Genomic DNA, 21,641 nt, shown 5'->3' with positions numbered 1-21,641 from the left:
CCCATGTAAAAAGTGAAGAGTTGACTAGAAAGCACTCTTGCGGCAATATGGGTGGTTTTTGTGTGTGTGTGTGTGTGTGTGTGTGTGTGTATATATATATATATATATATGTGTGTGTGTGTGTGTGTGTGTGAGAGAGAGAGAGAGAGAGAGAGAGAGAGAGGAGGAGAGGGAAGAGAGAAAGAAAAGGGGTGGGGGAGAGACAGAGAGTCTCATTACACAATAGTCTGTCTTGATGTAATGGTGGAAAGATCCGGCAGAGGGCAAAGTCTCATAATTGTAGGTGATGGTCTCTTTGTCTGCTTTTGCCCTGCCGTTAAGAGGATTTTGAAGATGTGATGATAAATAACCTGTTTTGAGGGCTTGGGGTATGCCGCTTTCCCCTGTCAAAAATCATCATTCAACACATCCTGTCTGTTCAGAGCACATTTTAGCGTTGCTTTTAAAAAAACAAAAATTCTACACAGAAAGGCAGTTTCACATATAGCAGTTTCTCTTCTTTCTTTTGCTGGAGTGAAGGGGGAAGAGAATTCCTGTGCTTATCAATGAATCGTGGTCTTTTTTTAAACAAACAATTAAACGGACAAACAAACTACAAATACTGTAATGCAGTCCTTGCCAGCTAATGATCGCCTGTTGACAATAACATTTTGTGATGGAAGATCAGACATTGGTATCTGTTTGGTAGACTGCATTGCGAGGGCAGCAGCAGCAAAACAAAAAACAAAAAAACCCAACCATTCAGCAAAGCAGAAAAATAGCAAAAAAATAAACTTGTTCAAATCATTTCATTTCTGCTGTTACTTTTATTAACAGTGCAAAAATCGCTTCTGGATTTTATTAACCTAAAGCGTTGTGCAGTGGTATATTTACATTGAAACATTTCATATTTTAGGTGAGGACAGAGTTTAGAGTTGATTAGATGAACCAGTACCAAACATCTGTGTTTTAAGTGTCTCTTTAAAGCCTTTGTTGGATTTTCCTGAAGTGAGTTTACACTAGAAATGTGAAATGGGACAGGGATCCAACAACCTATGCTTCATTTTATAGATCCCACAACAAAAATGTTGCCGTGCAAATATGAGTTTAGAGACACTACTCACAGCCTCATCCAAGGCCTTACTCTGTTACCACCCTCTCCCTGGAAAGGGGCTTGTATCTTGGGTTTGAGCCTTTTTAGCCTGGAGTTTATGGGAAATTTCCCCACATTTGTTTTCCTCATCATCTCCCCATTTCCAAAATTGGGAGGAAAGCGGAGTTGTTGTGTTTTCCTGGCACCTGGAAAGGTGAGTGAGTGAGGATTGGATGCTGCTGACTGATGGCGCCTAGGGTGCCTTCAAGGAGCAGTACCCATCCCATCATTTTGTCCCCTAGCCCTTCTCATGAGTAAAGGTTGGGGGGTGCTTTTGAGCAGTGGCCTCCAACCCAGCACCCTCACAACTCCCCACTCCGAGAGTTGGGAAGTGGGGAGGGGGAGAGATAAGCTAACAATAAATTGTAGGCTGCTGCCCCTCGTGCTATTTACATTTTAAGAAAAAGAAATGAAGGCACCAAAATAACATTAAGAAGACATTTGAAGGCAGCCCTCTTTAGGGAAGCTTTTAATATTTAACAGACTACTGTATTTTAATACTTTGTTGGAAGCCGCCCAGAGTGGCTGGGGAAACCCAGCCAGATGGGCGGGGTATAAATAAATAAATAAATAAATAATAATAATAATAATAATAATAATAATAATAATAATAATAATAATTATTATTATAACATACATACTTGATCATAATGCTCAAAGGGGCAGTACATTGGACATATAGACATTTCCCGAGTATAATCCCTTTGTATTTTTCTCTGCATGTATTCAAGTCAAGATGTGGCAGTGTGGGGGATGGGACCCCACTGGTCCTGCTCCATCATCAGCTTGTCCAGCAGAAGGGGAGGACAGGCTCTGGATTCATGCCACTGTATCAGAAACACTGGTTGCAGCAGGGTTGCTAAGTGAGAGTACAGACCCCTGGGTATGTACAGCTCATTCTCGCTTTCTGTGGAAGGCATGGAGATTGGGAGCAGGCCAGCAAATGCATGGGAGGCTGAACTCAGTCTCTATCCTGTTTTTTTTGCCATAGGTTGATGGAATGCATAGATGGAACATGAGCAGGGCTATAATTATTATTTTTATTTTTTAAAGGAAATTACAACTTTGAAGCTACCTAGTTTATTTGCACTAATTAACTTTATGAAACAATGCGTCTTCGGAAACAGGAAGTTTTCTGCAGAAAAATAATAGCAGTGGGGGCGGGGGGTGAAATTGGAAGCTTTTTCAGACCACATCCAGGGCTGCTCATTAATTGCTCTCAGACTCTGGAACCTCCCCTTCCCAGGAAACCTGTTTAGCTCTGTAGCTACCTGGTTAGTGGTGTATTTTAAAAGTATTGTTTTCAGGGGGTCTTTGGATCATGATGAGTTGAGTTTGCCCTTACACAGAAAAGTTATGAATATACATCTCTTTTAATGTGCTGTTTTTAGTTATACAGTGGTACCTTGGGTTACATACGCTTCAGGTTACATATGCTTCAGGTTACAGATTCCGCTAACCCAGAAATAGTACCTCGGGTTAAGAACTTTGCTTCAGGATGAGAACAGAAATCGTGCAGCGGGGCGCAACGGCAGCAGGAGGCCCCATTAGCTAAAGTGGTACTTCAGGTTAAGAACAGTTTCAGGTTAAGAACAGACCTCCAGAACGAATTAAGTTCTTAACCCGAGATACCACTGTAGAGTGATTTTAGCGTGGTGGCTTTGTGGTAAGAATTCACCTCTACACCACCTTGTTCATTACCCAGGTGAGGAACAAACACCTTTTGAATAAACCACAGAACCAGGGAAACTATTTCCATGTCCAGCATCCAGATCGAGCGACCCATTTATTATAGCTATTGCAATAGGACAGAGCTCACTCAACTCAATACAGTGGTACCTCGGGTTACAGACGCTTCAGGTTACAGACGCTTCAGGTTACAGACTCCTCTAACCCAAAAATAGTACCTCGGGTTAAGAACTTTACCTCAGGATGAGAACAGAAATTGCATAGCAGCGGCGGCGGGAGGCCCCATTAGCTAAAGTGGTACCTCAGGTTAAGAACAGTTTCAGGTTAAGAACGGACCTCCGGAACGAATTAAGTTCTTAACCCGAGGTACCACTATATACCAGTTGAGAAGGTTTGTCCCGTGGCACTTCAGAACAAAAGCTTATATTATAGTTCAAACACAGCAAGCAAAGAGTCATAAAACATCTTTACATACGTCAGGAAGTAAAGCATACATGAACTCCCGCGGGCTCCCCAGGCTTGCTGATAGCTTCCTGAAGCCTGGAGAGCGAGAGGGGTCGGTGCGCACCGACCCCTCTCGCTCTCCAAGCTTCAGCAAAAGCCCGCATTTGCCCCATAGGACGCACACACATTTTCCCTTCATTTTTGGAGGGGGGAAATGCGTCCTATAGGGCGAAAAATACGGTAAAACACATGGGGAAATCTTCATGCCTACTTTTGAATAATTTTTTACAACCTCAGCAATCACAATACTCAGCAATTGCTTTTTAGTGATGCGCCGCCAAACCTACATAGGGATTTTCATTTTCCTATGGATATTCTCATTACACCAAACATACAAATGATATGCAAACAATTACATTAAATGAAGAAACATTTGTCCTTTATGGGCATCACACACAATTCAATACATCAATTTACAGTTCCAACTAAAATTCAAACTATCATATAATACAAAATACCAATTCTATATCTAGCTATTCATGAAAACCTCTTGGCCTTGAAAAACTTGTTGCTTCCACAAATACCTTCAATCTCCTGGAGCTTCAACTTTAAGTTGTAGTCCAGAAAATGTCTTTACAAGTCACCTTCCAGATCCCCTTTGCCCGCCACCCCACAACTCCTGGTTTGATGCAGGTGAAAAGAAATGGCTGTTGCTACTTTGCTGTCATCTGGGAGGCCATAAACTGGCAATAACACACTATTCTAAGTGATTCCTTGGCAGATTTCTTCTATTCACCAGGAGGATTGAGATGCATCTCTGGATCACCTAAGTTTGCAGAGGAAGCAAAATTTGCTTCTGGGCCTGAAAACATAGTTAGCATGGGAAGGGGTTAAAAATGACAAACCATATAAAGTTTTAAAGTTAGAAAATTTATTCGTTCCAGTTTATTTATAACTGTTATTGTTATCTGCTTAAGTTCCTTTACCTACTTGGCTGTGGGAGGAAAGAGAAAGAAAATCTTATTGTTCATTCAAATGCAATAGAAAACATTTTGCTATAAGGAGCAGTAAGAGACCTCCATTACCTGTTCATTTCTACAAAAAGCAAAATTATTATGGAAGGGGGAAAAAGCCTGTTACAGTTATGGACAGATTTTTACATCAGGATAACTTATTTCCACCGTGAGTTTATTCATACAGATTTTAGCAGTGACAGGTTTATTAGAAACAAAGTTAATTATTTATTCTCAAGTAATTAATCCAAACCATGTGGGTTGAAAATTAGAATGGAAAATTAATACACCCCCCCCACAAAAAACCATCAACTCTCCCTTCCTCAGTTGATACACATGTTCTTTACATGTACAGTGGTACCTCAGGTTACATACGCTTCAAGTTACAGACTCCGCTAACCCAGAAATATTACCTCGGGTTAAGAACTTTGCTTCAGGATGAGAACAGAAATCGTGCTCCGGCGGTGCGGCAGCAGGAGGCCCCATTAGCTAAAGTGGTGCTTCAGCTTAAGAACAGTTTCAGGTTAAGAACTGGCCTCCAGAACGAATTAAGTACTTAACCCGAGATACCAATGTACAAGGTTGAATGTTGAACCAGCTTCCAGGCTTTCTGCCATATAAACACAAGAGTTCTAAAGTTCTAAAGTTGGGGTCTCAAGTAAATTGACCATTATTCAAGCACATAATTTAATGAATTCTTTACTATTTTCTTTTTAACTAGATCAGTCACACTTAACTGTCTAAACTTTAACCATGAACACACTTTTCTCAAACTTTTGCTTCGTACCGCATGCACTGGCAAGGGGACTTGAGAAGTCTTGGAGCTGCATGCTACACAATAAGTTCATCAACACTATATTGAGATAAAGTTTATTTCCAATCATATTTAAAACGCTCTGTTACTTCTTTCCTTTCCACATCTACATAATCCACTTGAAGCGCTCATTGAAAATTACAACCTGTTCCTCTTGCACAAACATCCCTTCTCCACATCCCTGTTGCCTTCACACACAGACATTTCCTATCAGAACCAATCAAGAGATCCCTGGTTCTTTAGTCAAACAGATAGCTTTCCTTCTTCTGTCTGGCATCATGAAATCACAGAATGGTAGAGCTGCAAGGGGCCCCTCAGGGCTATCCAGTCCCAACTTTCTGCAGTGCAGGGAATGTCAACCAAAGCGTTCACGACAAATGTCCATTTCTTGTTCAAAAAGCCATTTCTTGTTCAATAAAGGAGTGTCCACAATTGCTTGGACTCCTCAAAATACAGACAGCACAGTAAAGTATTCAGTCCGTGGCACCACAGTTGCGGGAATTTATCCTTGTAGTGTTGTAAGATCTGCCTCTTGGCAGTTGTGAGAGGGCTCTCGTGTTGCCCACTAGTGAACTCCACAGGATCAGAAAGTAGCTCAACGTTATATTCCTTAAACCTTAAAGCAGTATTTAGTAGCCAATTGATACAGGATGCGGGTGGCACTGTGGTCTAAACCACTGAGCCTAGGGCTTGCCGATCAGAAGGTCGGCGGTTTGAATCCCTGCCACAGGGTGAGCTCCCTTTGCTCGGTCCCAGCTCCTGCCAACCTAGCAATTCGAAAGCACGTCAAAGTGCAAGTAGATAAATAGGTACCGCTCCGGCAGGAAGGTAAACAGCGTTTCCGTGCGCTGCTCTGGTTCGCCAGAAGTGGCTTAGTCATGCTGGCCACATGATCCGGAAGCTGTCTGTGGACAAACGTCTGCTCCCTCGGCCTATAGCGCGAGATGAGCACGCAGCCCCAGAGTTGTCCACGACTGGACCTTACGGTCAGGGGTACCTTTACGTTTACATATATAGCCTCTGCTCCAAAACAAGTGCTGTTATACCTTGAATCCTGAATGCCCTGGAGCTCAGACGTTTTGGCTCCTGAACGCCGCAAACCTGGAAGTGAGTGTTCCAGTTTGCGAATGTTCTTTTGGAACCCAAATGTCCAGCAGCCGATCAGAAGCCGCAATTCCAAACGTTTTGGAAGTCGAACGGACTTTTGGAAAGGATTCCATTTGACTTCCAAGGTACAACTGTAATTGCAGGACATGCCCTAATCCATGTGTGGATCTGCACTGCATTGCCAAGCTAACACTAGATGTAGCCATGTGAGTTCTAAAAGGGTGGAGAGGAGTCCAGTTCTTAACCTGAAACTGTTCTTAACCTGAAGCACCACTTTAGCTGATGGGGCCTCCCGCTGCCGCCAGCAATTTCTGTTCTCATCCTGAAGCAAAGTTCTTAACCCGAGGTACTATTTCTGGGTTAGCGGAGTCTGTAACCTGAAGCGTATGTAACCTGAAGCGTATGTAACCCGAGGTACCACTGTAATTTGAAAACCAAAGAAACCACTTGTAATAGTCTGCCATTGGTGCACATGTATTGGGACTTCCTGACATCTGCTTTTAATACTGATACTCTATATACGCCATATCTTGAAATGCATGAAGGATTGGCGAGTGTGTTCCTAAGTGTGTGAAGAGTGCATTTCCCTTGCCATTGAATAGCTGGAGAATCTTGATGCCTCAACAGTGAGAGAAAGTATACTGATTTACAGGGAAGGAATGTATTGATCTGCAGGGACTACTGCAAATGGTTTCATATTCATTGTGAAAGTGCTATGTGAATACTAAGAATTTCTACTGAGTATAAGTTATACTGTCTATCAACCAAGCAGTGATGTATTTTAAAATTATCCCCCTGATCTTCACACCCTACTTTGGCAGTAATTTCAGTGGCCCCTGAACTTGTTGGTTTCAAAAAAATGATGCATTTTGGACCTTAATGATGGCAAGCCAGAACCAAAAGGTAGCAAGGTGGTAAAGTTGTCTTTCAAAAGTGCTATACCTTTGGAGCTCCCTCCTATTCAAACAGGCAAAGTGTGTTTCATCTCCATTAATAAGAATGATAAATCCTTCTGTTTTGTCAGTGGCAAAAAAAAATGAGGCATCTAAGACTAGCTGCTTGCTCCTGTCATACAGGGAACATTAATGGGCACCAGCTGGGCTGCCGCTATAGCTGCTACGCGACTTTAACTTTGCACAGCGAGAGCTGCTGCGGCAATGGTGCAGAAGTACCTCCTGTGCAGATTTAGAAGTACACTTCAATTGTGGTTCCCAGGGCAACAGAGTAATGGCAGCCAGCTGGCTTTGTACCACCTGAGCGCATCAAAGAGCAAGTCCTGTCAGCCACTGAAGCCTTGGCTCAGCTAGCTCCAGCGTGGATTTCTGCAGACAGCAGCTTTGGTTGGAGTTAAAAACACTTGGGAATGCAATTAAAGGATGACCAACGTATTTTTTGTTCATTTTACCCATAGGTACATAAGTCTCTTTACAAGAACTCATAGCAATCTTCTGTTCTCACACAGATGTGACATATGTTTGATGCATTCTCCTTCTAGACTCTGTTTTTTCCTTCCTCTTTTTTATTTTTTTAAAAAATAGAACTGCAGAAATCTGTAATGCCTACAGTCTTTTATATTGTGTTATTTCAAACACAACAGATAAAGTACCACAGTACAAAACGATTTCCAGCCATCCAACCTTTACAGAAATGCAAATATGTATGTATGTAAATCACATTGGAAACCAAATCCCATACCTCATAGGGACCATTCCTTGAAAAGAGATGGAATCTCCTTTTTATTGGAAAAGGGAAGAAATTGATTACAGTGGTACCGCAAGTTAAGTACTTAATTCATTCTGGAGGTCCGTACTTAACCTGAAACTGTTCTTAACCTGAAGCACCACTTTAGCTAGTGGGGTCTCCTGCTGCTGCCACGCTTCCAGAGCCCGATTTCTGTTCTCATCCTGAAGCAAAGTTCTTAACCTGAAGCACTATTTCTGAGTTAGCGGAGTCTGTAACCTGAAGCGTATGTAACCTGAGGTACCACTGTATTGGCTGTGGGAAGGCAAACGGATTATAACTCAAAATTTCCCTTTTCCACAATAGTATTCAAATAACCTAATAAAGCTTAGAAAGGTTCTAGTGGCACAAATACCAGCCGTGTACTCTGCAGTTCAAGGTGCCGGTCTGTACGGCAGTTGTCTTTATCACAATTCGAACAAAATCTGCATTAAAAGATATGCATCTTCATCCCTCATATGATCTAAACCAGGATATGGCTGGAGGGTTGGATCCAGAAGTCAAGAACCCTCCACAGGGTACTTTGACAAGTGGATGGGATCATGGCAGCCGTGGCGTAAAGTTTCAAAGGAAGTTTCTTTCTTTCTAGTTTCAACTTGAATTCTTTTTGAATTCTGCCTTGAAAAATTTCCCACACCTGATGTCATATGACATCAGGCATGAGAAAGGCGGGCGCCGTTTACCCAAAACAGTCCGGCAGACCAACCTCAAAGACCTAGGCAAAGGTAAAGGAACCCCTGACCATTAGGTCCAGTTGTGAATGACTCTGGGGTTGCGGCGCTCATCTCACTTTACTGGCTGAGGGAGCCGGTGTACAGCTTCCGGTTCATGTGGCCAGCATGACTAAGCCGCTTCTGGCGAACCAAAGCAGTGCACGGAAACACCGTTTACCTTCCCGCCGGAGCAGTACCTATTTATCTACTTGCACTTTGACATGCTTTCAAACTGCTAGGTTGCTGATCTAAATCATAGAACTGTTTTCTCACCCTGAGTTGAACACCATTGGTATAAAATATTTGGACTATGTTGCTCATAGATTGTATTTTTAAACAAAAGGGCTAAAGGTGGCAGCTGTAATATGCGCAAATTGAAATAATTTTGAACGTCTTACAAATAGATATACTACACATGTACCTATGTAATTTGCAAATCTTTTAAATGATTTGTGCACATGCCTTCAGCTTACTGTCCTGCAGCTGTAGAAAAGATGAACAAAAATGAAATCGTGGGGCAGATTCAACTACTCCATCCCAGGAGCAAAGGCCAAGGCATGGTTGGGAGAATCTCTAGAATAGAGCTTGGGCGGTGGGAGCAGGGGGCAGGTTGTCATTCCATTGAGCAAACATAAATGCTTGCACTGACAGAACCTTCTCCTTAGCGCTACATTGAATTCCACCCTATATGTTGTTTTCTAAGCAGGTTAAGCAGTTGTCAGTACATCAGCTGGAGTTTCAGTGACTTGGCCAGATTGATATGTGCCGACTTCTCTATATTGAGCATTTCGTTAATGCAGTTCAGAGTGCTTACCTGTAAAAGGAGTGAGTAATAAGAAGGAAGTACCGCGTGCGAGGAATTAAACTTCAGATTTGTAAGTGACAAAAAATAACGGGTTCATCTTTGTAATGGGCAATGAAAATATGTTATGAGCTTTTTAGGAGTTGTAGAACTGCTTGGTTTCTAAAACTAAACTGCCGGAGGGGTTGCGCGCGGCTATGGCACAAGCCAAGGCAGCGAGCAGGATGGATCCCGCTCGCTGTTTTGGCTTCCCCTTTAGCCCCGTGCAGCCTCTCCCTCCCGGGAGAGGCTGCGTGGGGCTAAAGACTCCACAGCCCCGTGCAGCCTCTCCTTGCCGGAGGGGTTGCGTGCAGCTATGGAGCAAGCCAAAGCAGCAAGCGGGCAGGATGGATCCCGCTCGCTGTTTTGGCTTCCCCTTTAGCCCCGTGCAGCCTCTCCTTGCCGGAGGCGTTGCGCGCAGCTATGGAGCAAGCCAAAGCAGCAAGCGGGATGGATCCCGCTCGCTGTTTTGGCTTCCCCTTTAGCCCCGTGCAGCCTCTCCCTCCCGGGAGAGGCTGTGTGGGGCTAAAGACTGCATAGCCCCGTGCAGCATCTCCTTGCCGGAGGGGTTGCGCGCAGCTATGGAGCAAGCCAAAGCAGCAAGCGGGATGGATCCCGCTCGCTGTTTTGGCTTCCCCTTTAGCCCCGTGCAGCCTCTCCCTCCCGGGAGAGGCTGCATGGGGCTAAAGACTCCATAGCCCCATGCAGCCTCTCCTTGCTGGAGGGGTTGCGCGCAGCTATGGAGCAAGCCAAAGCAGCAAGTGGGATGGATCCCGCGCACTGTTTTGGCTTCCCCTTTAGCCCCGTGCAGCCTCTCCCTCCCGGGAGAGGCTGCGTCGGGCTAAAGAATCCATAGCCCCGTGCAGCCTCTCCTTGCCGGGAGACGCTGCGCAGGGCTTTCCTGGCTTTCCTGGGAGGTGGGGGGATTCACCCACCTCCCGCAAAACCGGCAGAAGCCACGCAACTCCTTTAAAGAGATTGCGGCTTCTCCTGGCTTTCTGGGAGGTGGGAGAAGGGAGGTGGGACTGATGCGGCCAGTCAGTCTCTTCTCCCTCCTGTGGAAAAGCCCGCAAGAGCGCACGGAGCTTGTGTGCAGCTATTGGGGGCTTTTCCCGCCTGCCTCCCCCCTGCATTCGCTCCATAGGACGCACACACATTTTCCCTTGCTTTTTAGGAGGGGAAAAGTGCGTCCTATGGTGCGAAAAATACGGTACTAGAGCAAGTTTAGTCTTGACTAACTTAAAAGCATATTACTTTCACTGGCACTGAGGACTTTCTGAATGCATTCTCTACTGGTATTGTTTGAGGAAAAGGTTCTAGAAAGAGTGACTTCTGAATTTCAAAGGATAACAAATATTATGGGGCTAAATGTATAGTGACGGTAATACAAAGAGCTATTTAAGTATACCCCAAAACTTGATCAAGCCCAGTTGAATTTTGGTTCCTTCCTTCCTTCCTTCCTTCCTTCCTTCCTTCCTTCCTTCCAGGTTTGTAGTAGGCTTGTCCATTTCCCCCTAAAAGTTAGTTAGCATTTTATGCCAACTGAGCACCCCCAGGTCTTATTGGACTGTTTGGGGGAACCTTCTTTTCTGAGCTTTTCTCAAGAGGTACACACAGGTATGTGCCCAGTCTTTTCCTTCTCACAGTAGAAGTATCTCTATTTGTAGGGCTCCATGCCCTTAGTTTGAGACTCTGTGGCCTTACTGCAAGATGTCATAACACTGAAAAAATCAGAGCATTCCACAAGATGGAAATTCAGAAAAACGTGTGACGAATGCCTCCAAAAACAGCAACATAGGCTCAGACCAGAAAATAAGCTCCTAATGTATTTTGGGCACACAGACAGGACAGAGATGCATCATATCACAGCCTCTCAGTGGAGAGGGAGGACTGCTTGCTAGACTCCAAGGAATGTTAGCCAGGTTTGCAAGATGTGAAAACCTGATATCTTCCTACTCAACAGACTGTCTTGTGCCTGCAAATATGCACAGTCTTGATATAATTAGCAGCTATTGTACTCTGAAAGTGAGAGATCTGTCTAGCCAGTCTCCAATTAGTTTCCCCCTTTTTTAGAGGGGGGCAGTCTTCATTGTTTCCAAACCTTAGCTTGGCCTGTAGTGATAGCAAAGAAACAAAAAATTGGTCAGTTTATTACATTTGCATGGAATCTTGTTTTCCCAACACACTAGTCATTCCTAGGCCAGGTACAGAGTTCCAACGGGGAATGTGCTACAGGGCAGGACCCTGCGGGTGGAGTCCACTTGGTACCCTTGCACTCAGAAAAGGGCCTTTGTTCCAGTGGGTGCCTTCACTAATGGAAGAGGAGTGTTTTTTTGCCCATTTCCCTTGCCACCTTCCACCATCTTCTGGAGAGCCCCTCATCTGCAGAGTTGATTTTGGAGGGTGCTGGGTGGAATGGCTAAAAACCACCTCTTCTTCCCATTAGCAGAATTGTCTGCTGGATTTCTCTTTTGGGAGCACATGGGCACTAACTGGACTCTTAACCTAGGACAGGTTTCTTAATGGGGTTAGAAAAACACTATGGTAGTATTTTGTTACTATGTTATACAGTGGTACCACGGGTTACATACACTTCAGGTTACATTGTGACTTTATGTTGTAAACCGCTCTGTGATCCTTAAATGAAGGGAGGTATAGAAAATAAGTAAGTTAGTTAGTTGTGGTAGCTCAGTTCCACCCAATGTTAGTGATCTGCTGACAGAAATCTACCCTGGGTCTTATCTGCCAGTATATAATAATAGCCAAAGGATCTAAACCATGTTTAAGCCAAGAAATCTGTTAGTCAATATACTTGTACCATACAATAGCAGATAATATTTATTCATGTTTCCCTCTTGAACTAGGTAATAAGGAAATGTTTGTCTGAAACTGAAGTAGTTAATTTTGTATCAAAGAAGCAGATATACATACTTAGCAACCTTAGACTTCATTTATTAGTGTTGTTTTACCTACGTTGTTAGTTGAGTACATTTAGTATTCGGATTCTGCAAAATTAAATGACGCTTATTTCTGTCAATCTTCTGCATCTCCCTCTCCTTAGTTTTCCACATTATGATACAGGGATGCTTCTGTGCATTCTCTGTCATAGGGATGGGGAACCTGTGGCTTTCCAGATGTTGTTGTACTATAACTCCCATCATCTTTGACCATTGTTGGTGCTCCCAACAATCTTTGGAGGGCCACATACTCCCCAAATATGCACTCTTTTGCAGAGAACCTCAATGGCTTATTGGTTTCGCTTACATTCAGGTGGATAGAGCAGCTCAACCAATAGGAATGGACTTCCATATTGTAGAGATTCCATTTTGGCCACTGGAGTTCATTGGAGAGCCTTGAGTAATTCACTGTCATCGTCCCCGCCTTAACCTACCTCATAGGGTTGTTGTAAAAACTAATGTTATAAAACACTTGTATGCTAATGCTACTACTTTCAGTGCCTAATACAGGTTCTGTATTTAAGCAGAGGTCTTAGCCTATATCCACATTCTAGGCTCATGTTTAGAAGTAGGTTCTAAAACTGCATTTTACATTTATGCATCATAAATGTAAAATCAGTCCTGATATTTATCTTCCCTGCTTTTGCCTTGCTAATTATTATATGTAACTGCTAGAACTTTTTAGTTAAGCCTAATAGTTCAGAACATTTGTATCTGGAGAGTTTATTGTCTTCCTTCACTAATGACATTTAGGCATTGTTTTTTTTTTATGCCCTTCACGAAATGTGGGGTTTTGTGTGTTGAGCCGCTCACTCCTTGCAGCTTTCACCAGGTTTTCTCCCCTATCCTTGCATAGCCTTTTGTTAAGCATTAACTATTTATTGAAAATTTTCCGTGTTTCAATGTGTACATGCCCGCTGATTGCAGAATAACTTGTGGTGCTACAAAAGTACACCCAACACTAAACAGCAGAAGCCAGACAATCAGGGGAATGAATAAATAAATAAATACAAAGGGGGGAAAAAGACATATGAACATAGTAAACACATTGTCATTGTACAATTGCATAACCTTTTGAAATCAGGCTTAGGGAGTGTTTGAAACATTGCTAGATCAGGATGGTAATAAATTTGTCACTGATTCTGCAACGGTATAAATTTAGCATGGATGATATAGGGCAGGCATAGGCAAACTCGGCCCTCCAGATGTTTTGGGACTACAACTCCCATCATCCCTGACCACTGCTCCTGTTAGCTAGGGATGATGGGAGTTGTAGTCCCAAAACATCTGGAGGACTGAGTTTGCCTATGCCTGATTTAGGGATTGGAAACCAGAACTGGCGATACTTGTATTCATGTGACTATATTGGGGGATATTCCATGTTAATCATATATGGAGTGATAATTATATATGGAGTCATACTTGGAGGACACCCTCTGACTTAGTTGGATATCGCTCATTGTTCTTGGGGTTGGTCAGTTTCATTTATTCAATGTGGTGTGCAAGAGCTTTCCGCAACTTCCATGAAGCAGGAGCTTTTTTGGGATTACCTCCAATACCCATTACACTACAGATGGGGAACCTGTGGCCTGCCGTATGATTTTGGATTACAACTAACATCACCTGACTATTGGCTATGCAGACTGGGGCTGATGGGAGGTGGAGTCTAGCAACACCTGGAGAGTCAAAAGTGCCACAGACCAATGAGGGTCTTTGAGCACTTGTAAGCATGTCAATAGTTTTCCATTCTGTGCATTTCTTAGGTAGCTCCTGGAAATTCTGGAACTGGCAACAGCCTTGGGTTTGAAATGTTTTGGGGAGCGAATAAACCAGGGACTCAGAGATTGGATTGTTCAGACTTTCTGCTGAAAGGACTGAAGCAGGCGCTCTCTGAAAGTATAGGGCTTTAAAAACGTCGTTCTCTGCAGAGGAGGTGATTTAGTGCCGCACATGCAAATTAAAGGCAACCCAGCAAAGCCAGAGAGGGAGACCTTAAAAACTGTGCCTGCATTAAGGTGAAAAATGGTACTCTTAGCAACAGCTCGCTGTAATTTCCAATATTAATTGAAATGGACATATGGGAAGCAGCCCTGGAAAACTACTTCTGAGGCGGGTTGCGTTATCCACTGGATGTTTGGCTTTAAAATGTGAGAAATCTGAGTTAAATCTATGCTAATTATGGGCTCTGTGTTAAACTGCTTGCTTCCTTTGTAACCCATCATTTTGCCTGTGTGCCATATCGTCAGAATAAAGTTCAGTAGGATTATTTAAATATTTTAAATGGCAGATGTGCTGTGACTTGCCTATGGTTATGAAAATACTGATGAACCATATTCCAGAAAGCCTTTCCTCCCCCCGCTCCATCTCCCCATACTGTGATCTGTTGACATTATCCTCTGTTCCTTAGCTTCAGACAGTAAAGTCATGACATGTGCGGCTGTTTGGAGGATGCCGAAGGAATTGGAATCAGGCAGTCATGAATCCCCTGATGATTCATCAAGCAACGCTCAAACCCTGGAGCTACTCTGTCACCTTGACAACACGGCCCATGGCAATATGGCCGGGTAGGATTCTGCATATTTTATACTCTCAGGAAGGGGGGGGGAATGTGAAGGATAGACCTATTCTGTTCAATGCAGGTTTATAGTAAGTTTTGGGTTTGCACATTTTAAATATACATACTTCTGAGAAATCATACATACTGACTTCTTCTGGGGCTTTCTGTGAGGGGGGGGGAGGAGATTTATTCCAAACAGCATCAGGGATTAAAAGCATTGGTCCTGCAAACTCAACATTGGCGCAACTATCTTTCTGCAGTTCTGCTGTGTCTTTCCTTTTGTACATGTATATATGTTCATCTGCACACCAACTAATGCTGGCTGTTCAGTCACATTCTCTATAACTTGGAAATTCTGTTTTGATCTTTGTTTGGGTTCTAACTTTCTCTCCTATGTTTGGTCTACCCTGAAGTTGAGATTTTATTTTATTGTGCACTTTTATCACAAAAAAGTAGATGCTTTCCTATCAAGAACTGATTGCGGAGTATTATCAAAGAAAGCTTTTCACATTCCCTTCTAATTAGTTAATGCTGACTGTTGTGCGTTTACAGCGTTATTGATGAAAATCCCCACCCCCTTTATATGTTTGTGTACTGTTAAGACTGTTAAGGCATCCTAACCAAATTTTGCATGCCGGTTCCTGAGATGAAGGATCAGGTTTTCATCTATGTTTGGATACAGCTGTGTCCTATTTTGAATGAAGATGGTGGATGGAACATTTCAAAACTGCACTGGTTTTGAGAGTTTCTTAAAACTCCCAAACAACACCAGGCTGCTAGTATTAAAAAATGTAGCTTTAAGTACTGTTGTACCTTGGATCTCAAAACGCCTTGGCTCCCGAACAATCAAAACCCAGAGGTGAGTGTTCTGGTTTTCAAACGGAAGCCCAGCGTCCAGCGTGGCTTCCAATTGGCTGCAGGAGTTTCCTGCAGTCAATCAGAAGCTGCACTTTGGTTTCCGAACGTTTTGGAAGTCAAATGGACTTCCGGAACGGATTCTGTTCGACTTCCCAGGTACAACTGCATACATATATAAGGTATTGCTCTTCAAAGTGTTTCCAGTAGTACATATTGCTGGGTTTTTTCTTGAGAGTCTTGTTCCGCCAGTTGACCAGTCCATCACAAAAGTGGTTATCCAGTTGTCTGCTTCCTTGCACTGGTATAGCATTATCTTTACTACATGGGCTATCTCATAGACTCTTACTATCCAGTCTTCTAATGTGGGAGTGCCCATTTTCCCCAAATATGTATGTGTTTGAGGGAAGGGGGGGCTATTGGTTTGTTTTTGTTTTATTATGTATTTTGAGTTCTCATTTTGTATTTTTATGTTGCGAACCACCCTGTGGTCTTTGGATGAAGGACAGTATATCAATTTAATAAATAGAATAAGATAAAATTGGCTGTTAACAAGTGTATTACCAGTTTCATAGCAACAGATAAGACCAAGTCTGTAACATTTCTAAACAATATGACCAGTGGGTCACCACATACTGTTATATTTCCTTTGTTTACATCAGCTTTGTTACTACACACACACACACACACACACACACACACACAGTGGTACCTCTAGTTACAAACTTAGTTAGTTCCGGAGGTCAGTTCTTCACCTGAAACTGTTCTTAACTAGAAGCATGCTTTCGCTAATGGGGCCTCTTGCTGCCGGCACACGATTTCCGTTCTCATCCTGGGGCAAAGTTCTCAGCTCAAGGTACCTCTTCCAGGTTAGCGGAGTTTGTAACCTGAAGCGTTTGTAACCTGAGGCGTTTGTTGTTATGAATGAAAATAAATTTCAGTAAAAAAGCTGCAGCAACAATGGTCTTGTGGTACCATAAACACCGACAAACTTACTGTGACATAAGCTTTGCCAGATGCCCATTTTCTGACCCATGAAAGCTTACACTGTTTGCCAATCTTCAGGGTGCCATGGAAGTCTTAATCTGTTGCAGCAAAATCAACAAGCGCCGCTGCTTTCTGCTGTTCCAGCCTGTTGAGTGGGCACGTAGCCTTGGCTTTATCGTTGCCTCCTTTCTCGGCTTGCTTTGCCATACCCCTCTCTTTCTCCACTTTCTCTGTTGTTTCCTTTGTGTCCCAATTTCAGATTGTAAGCTCCTAGGAACAGCAACCTGTCCTCTTGCATTCTGTAAAGTGCCAGGCACGTTGCATTACCCTTTCAAATATGGGGTGCATATGCTCACAGAATAAATGAATGATTTGGACCTGTATCAGGCTTTCAGATAAATGTTCATTGTGTTTTAGGTAGGAATTGACCTGAAATGCTTCTTGTCAATATGTCCATGTTCCACGTGTGGAACCTAAAGAATTATAGCTAACAAAGTTATCTCAGTCCCTGATTATTTAACACAACATAGAGGGAAACGCCATAAATTTGTGCTAATAGGTTTTTTCTGTTTAGGAAGGTGTATCATTCTGGTACTCTATGCACAATCAGAAGCCGTCTGCTGAATAGACCAACAGCAACACGCACACACACATTGGGAGAGAGGGAGAATTGTGAAACATTGTCACATGAACCTAAAACCACCTTTCAATATGGCTAGTTCTAACCAGGGACCACAATTCAAATATGTTGTTCCTTTTAGGCAAGTTACCACCACCTCCCTACTCCTGCCTCCGCCACCTGCTCTGCCACTGCTGCACACCCTGCCACACCCACTGCTGGCAGAGAAGTGCCACCGCCATCAGCACTGATTTTGGGCAAGATCGTGCTGATTTTGGGTGAGATTTCACCCCAAAACTCATTAGGCATTGTGCGCTCTGCAAGCTCTTGTATGATTTCAGGCGAAATCTTGCCCCAAATCAACACTTCTGGCGGCACATCTCTGCCACTGGTGGAGGCAGTGGGGTACCTTTGGGCATGATGTTTGTTGGGTTTCTGCCGCCTGAAGCAGCTGCCTTACCATGCCTAACAGCTGGTTAGGCTCTGCTTGGCTGTAACATTTCTGCAGCAAGAGCAGGTAATTGACACATCTTCAACCATTAGTTAAAGTAAAAAGTTTTCTCAGCTTGATGCAGGCTTTAAAAGTTTTTGAAACATGGTTAGGAGCAAGGAGCTTGCTGAAGATTAAAACAAAAAACATGAACCTTTCATGATAAGAGGTTAAATATCAGCCTGTTTGGAGCACTATGCTTCTTTTTAAACAAAATTGTCACTTGGCTGCCAGCAGTTCATGGCGTGCATTGCAGACTTTGGTCTTCACGATTACAGTACCATAATTTACAAGAACTGGAGACTGGTATAAGGGAATTATTTTATTTAAGGGGGGGGGGAGAGAATGGTAACCTTCATTTTCACCATAAATCCTGAAGGATTGCTACAATCGCATCTATAAAAGAGTGAGCTATGAGATCCAATAAAATGAATTAGTAATGAAATAAAATGCCCATCTCGCAAGGACCGATTGAATACTGTTAGATGTTCTCAAGGTGTGTTCATTGAGTTATACTTCTTTCTAATTAGCACCCTTTCTGTCAGGTTACTAACACCTTCTTACAGCTCATTGAAAATCAGAAATGCCAATGATAATGTTCACTTTCTGAAAACTTTAAAGATATCTTAATGTAAGTGAAAGGCAGTAGAATTAGCACCCATAGAAATGGCTTTTGAAAAAGGATTCCAATATTGGTAAATCATTAGAGCAAAATCTTTTTTTACCATTCTTACCATACTTGGACCCTAACACTGCAATCGTATGCATGTTTGCTCAGAACTAAGTCCTATTGAGTTTGGTAGGACTTACTTCCAGTTAATTGTGCATAGAATTGCAGCCTAAATTCCAGACAATTTGAAAATATATTTCTAGATGTTTAGCTCACCTTCCAGTGGTGATATCAAACAAACCCTGTCATGGATTGGAAACAAAAATACTTGTTTTCATATGCATAATATCGCTGAGCAAGGGATCACACTTCTTCAATAGGTGTTAAGCAATTGTAAATGGAAACATATGTGAAAGATATTTTCTAAGTGCTCAGGAAGAAGGTTGACGCTTAAAGTGGGTAGTCGCTGACCTAAATAGTTCATAAAATAGTTCCCTCTTTCATTTTCTTGAAACTCTCTTCCTTATTTGGGTGCTACTGCTTTGGTTGTCTCTCTCAACTTTTTTTTGTTTTTTTAAACAGTATAGGGTTGTGAATATATAAATCAGCAGTCTTTAAAAAAAAATAGGCCAGGAATCAGATGTCTAACACAAATCCCTTGAGTGTTTTTTGTTACTTTGCATTGCCAATGAATATAACAGTTTCTTTTCTTGAGATGAAACTAAGGCAGCAAGCTCTTAATTATTCAGAGACTCTTTCCCCTTCAAATCATAAAATTGTAGCGTTGGAATGGACCGCGAGGGTCATCTAGTTCAACCCCCTGCAATGCGGAAATCTCAACTGAAGCATCCATGACAGATGACCATCCAACTTCTGCTTGAAAACCTCTGGAAGGAGAGTTCACCACCTCCCAATGGAGACCATTCCACTTTTGAACAGTTCTTTCTATCAGAAAGTTCTTCTAGATGTTTAGTTGGAATCTCCTTTCTTGTAACTTGAATCCATTGATTCGGGTCCTAGCCTCCAGAGCAGGAGAAAACAAGCTTGCTCCATTTTCCACGTGACAACCCTTTAGATCAGCCTTTCTCAACCTGTGGGTCCCCAGATGTTGTTGGACTAGCAAGACCATAGCTCAGGGATGATGGGAGTTGTAGTCCAACAACATCTGGGGACCCACAGGTTGAGAACCGCTGCTTTAGATATTTCAAGATGGCTATCATATATTTTCCAGGTTAAACATACCAAATTCCCTCAACTGTTCCTCATAAGGCTTGGTTTCCATACCCTTTATCATCTTGGTTGCCTTCATCTGCATACCTTCCAGCTTGTCAATATCCTTCTTCAATTGTGGTGCCCAGAATTGGACAAAGTACTCTAGGTGTGGTCTGACCAAGGCAAAATAGAGTGGTATCGGGGCACTATACATCGGTTGATGCAGCCTAGAATAGCATTAACCTTCCCCCACCCCGCACCACACTGTTGATTCATGTTAAGCCTGTGGTCTACTAAGACCCCTAGATAGATCCTTTTCACATGTACTATTAGCAAGCCAGGTGTCCCACATCTTATATTTGTGTAGCTGGTTCTTACATTTGTCCCTATTGAAATTCATTTTGTTAGTTTGGGCCCAGTTCTCCAATCTGTTATGGTCATATTGTATCCCAATTTCTGCCTTCTGTGGCATTTGCTACCCCTCCCAGTTTGGTGTCATCTACAAATTCGATGAGCATCCGCTTAATACCTTTAGGCCCAAGACAAAATGTGGCACCCCACTTGTCACTTTTTTCTAGAATGATGAGGAACCATTAGTGAGTGCATGTCTGATTACCCTTAGCATTCCCTTGCCTGTGTATAATAATAATAATAAATAATAATAAATTTTATTTATACTCCGCCCTCCCCAGCCAAGGCCGGGCTCAGGGTGGCTAACAAGCAATAATAAAAACAAGTTGAATGAATACAACTTAAAAACAAGATTAAAATATAACATTGAAACATTAAAATGCAGCCTCATCACAGGAGGAGAAAGGAAAAAAGAAAGAGGGGGAGGGAATCAAATTGACTCCAATGAAACCCAAGAGAACATGATCACTTCCTCCCAAGGTTCCCAGTACTTTCACTTTGTTGATCTATTCCTCCCTGTTATTGAGGAACAAGTCCAAGAGAGAAAAACCCCTTGTTGCTCCTTCCACCTTCTGTTTCCAATATCTCCCAATTGTTGATAGTGATGGACTATGAAGACAAATCACATGTAGTTAAGGGCTTTGCTCAGGTAACTGAATACAAATATGACTTAAAAGTATCTTTGACACGATGGGGTAAGGCTTACTTTACCTTCTCTTCATGGCATAGTAAAGCCATCATAGGATGAAAATGATGTGATAGTCTGTTTCGGGTTCCACTACCTGGTGGGCCTCCCATTGCTGTTGGACCCCAACTCCCATCATCTTCAGTCAGCATAAACATTGGTGAGGGGTGAGGGGAAGTCTAATCCAGCCACATCTGGGGGGTGGCAGGTGCCACACACCGCTAACGTGGTGCGTTGCTTTTTACTTTATTCCAATGACCACCTGTAAGTTGCTTTCAGAGTGCTTGCTATAAAGTGGGACAAATAGCTTTTTAAGTAAGATATTTGATCTATTAAATGGTTTATGATTATGATTACACCAACAGGGTGCACAGCGCAGCACCAAACAACTGCAAAAAGACAGGGCCACTCGATAACGTCTTCTGCAGATTATAGTTAAGTGGAAGGTTATAAATGCACCCCCAGGGACTTGCATGTGTGTGCCTGCTTTGGATTGCTTAACGTGACGTTGTTGAATTTTTGTGCTTGCAGTGTTGCATGGGAGCCGATGGGAGATGGCAAAAGATTAATTTCTCTGGCTGATAATCACTTGCTTCTGTGGGATTTGCAAGAAAGCTCAAGCAAGGCAGTGGTAAGGAGTGTCACAAATTACAACGAGGACTCATTTTGTGTGTGGTGGCATTACTTTTCTGTACGTTTGTTTGATTGATAAGCAAGTTGCTAACATATTTAAACTGTATTCTAAGCAGCAGTGTGTGTGTGTGT

At 42.7% G+C, this 21,641-nt stretch overlaps 2 protein-coding genes across 5 annotated transcripts in view; one reads left to right on the top strand and one right to left on the bottom strand.

Moving 5' to 3' along the window:
* Nucleotides 1–21,641, bottom strand: part of TRAPPC12 (trafficking protein particle complex subunit 12) — a 217,103-nt gene that overhangs the window by 68,826 nt on the left and 126,636 nt on the right. The window lies entirely within an intron of this gene.
* Nucleotides 1–21,641, top strand: part of EIPR1 (EARP complex and GARP complex interacting protein 1) — a 58,416-nt gene that overhangs the window by 16,331 nt on the left and 20,444 nt on the right. For all 4 annotated transcript variants that reach the window (XM_083607362.1, XM_083607361.1, XM_083607364.1 and 1 more), the window contains exons 4-5: nucleotides 14,858–15,014; nucleotides 21,408–21,507. In XM_083607362.1, coding sequence (XP_083463488.1) covers nucleotides 14,858–15,014; nucleotides 21,408–21,507 — 257 coding nt within the window. The remainder of the gene's footprint in view (nucleotides 1–14,857; nucleotides 15,015–21,407; nucleotides 21,508–21,641) is intronic.

Source organism: Podarcis filfolensis (assembly GCF_964270895.1).
Source record: "Podarcis filfolensis genome assembly, chromosome: 3".
NCBI classification, from domain to species: domain Eukaryota; kingdom Metazoa; phylum Chordata; class Lepidosauria; order Squamata; family Lacertidae; genus Podarcis; species Podarcis filfolensis.
The sequence above is the reverse complement of the archived record's forward strand: the minus strand, read 5'-3'. Positions and strand labels throughout refer to the sequence as shown.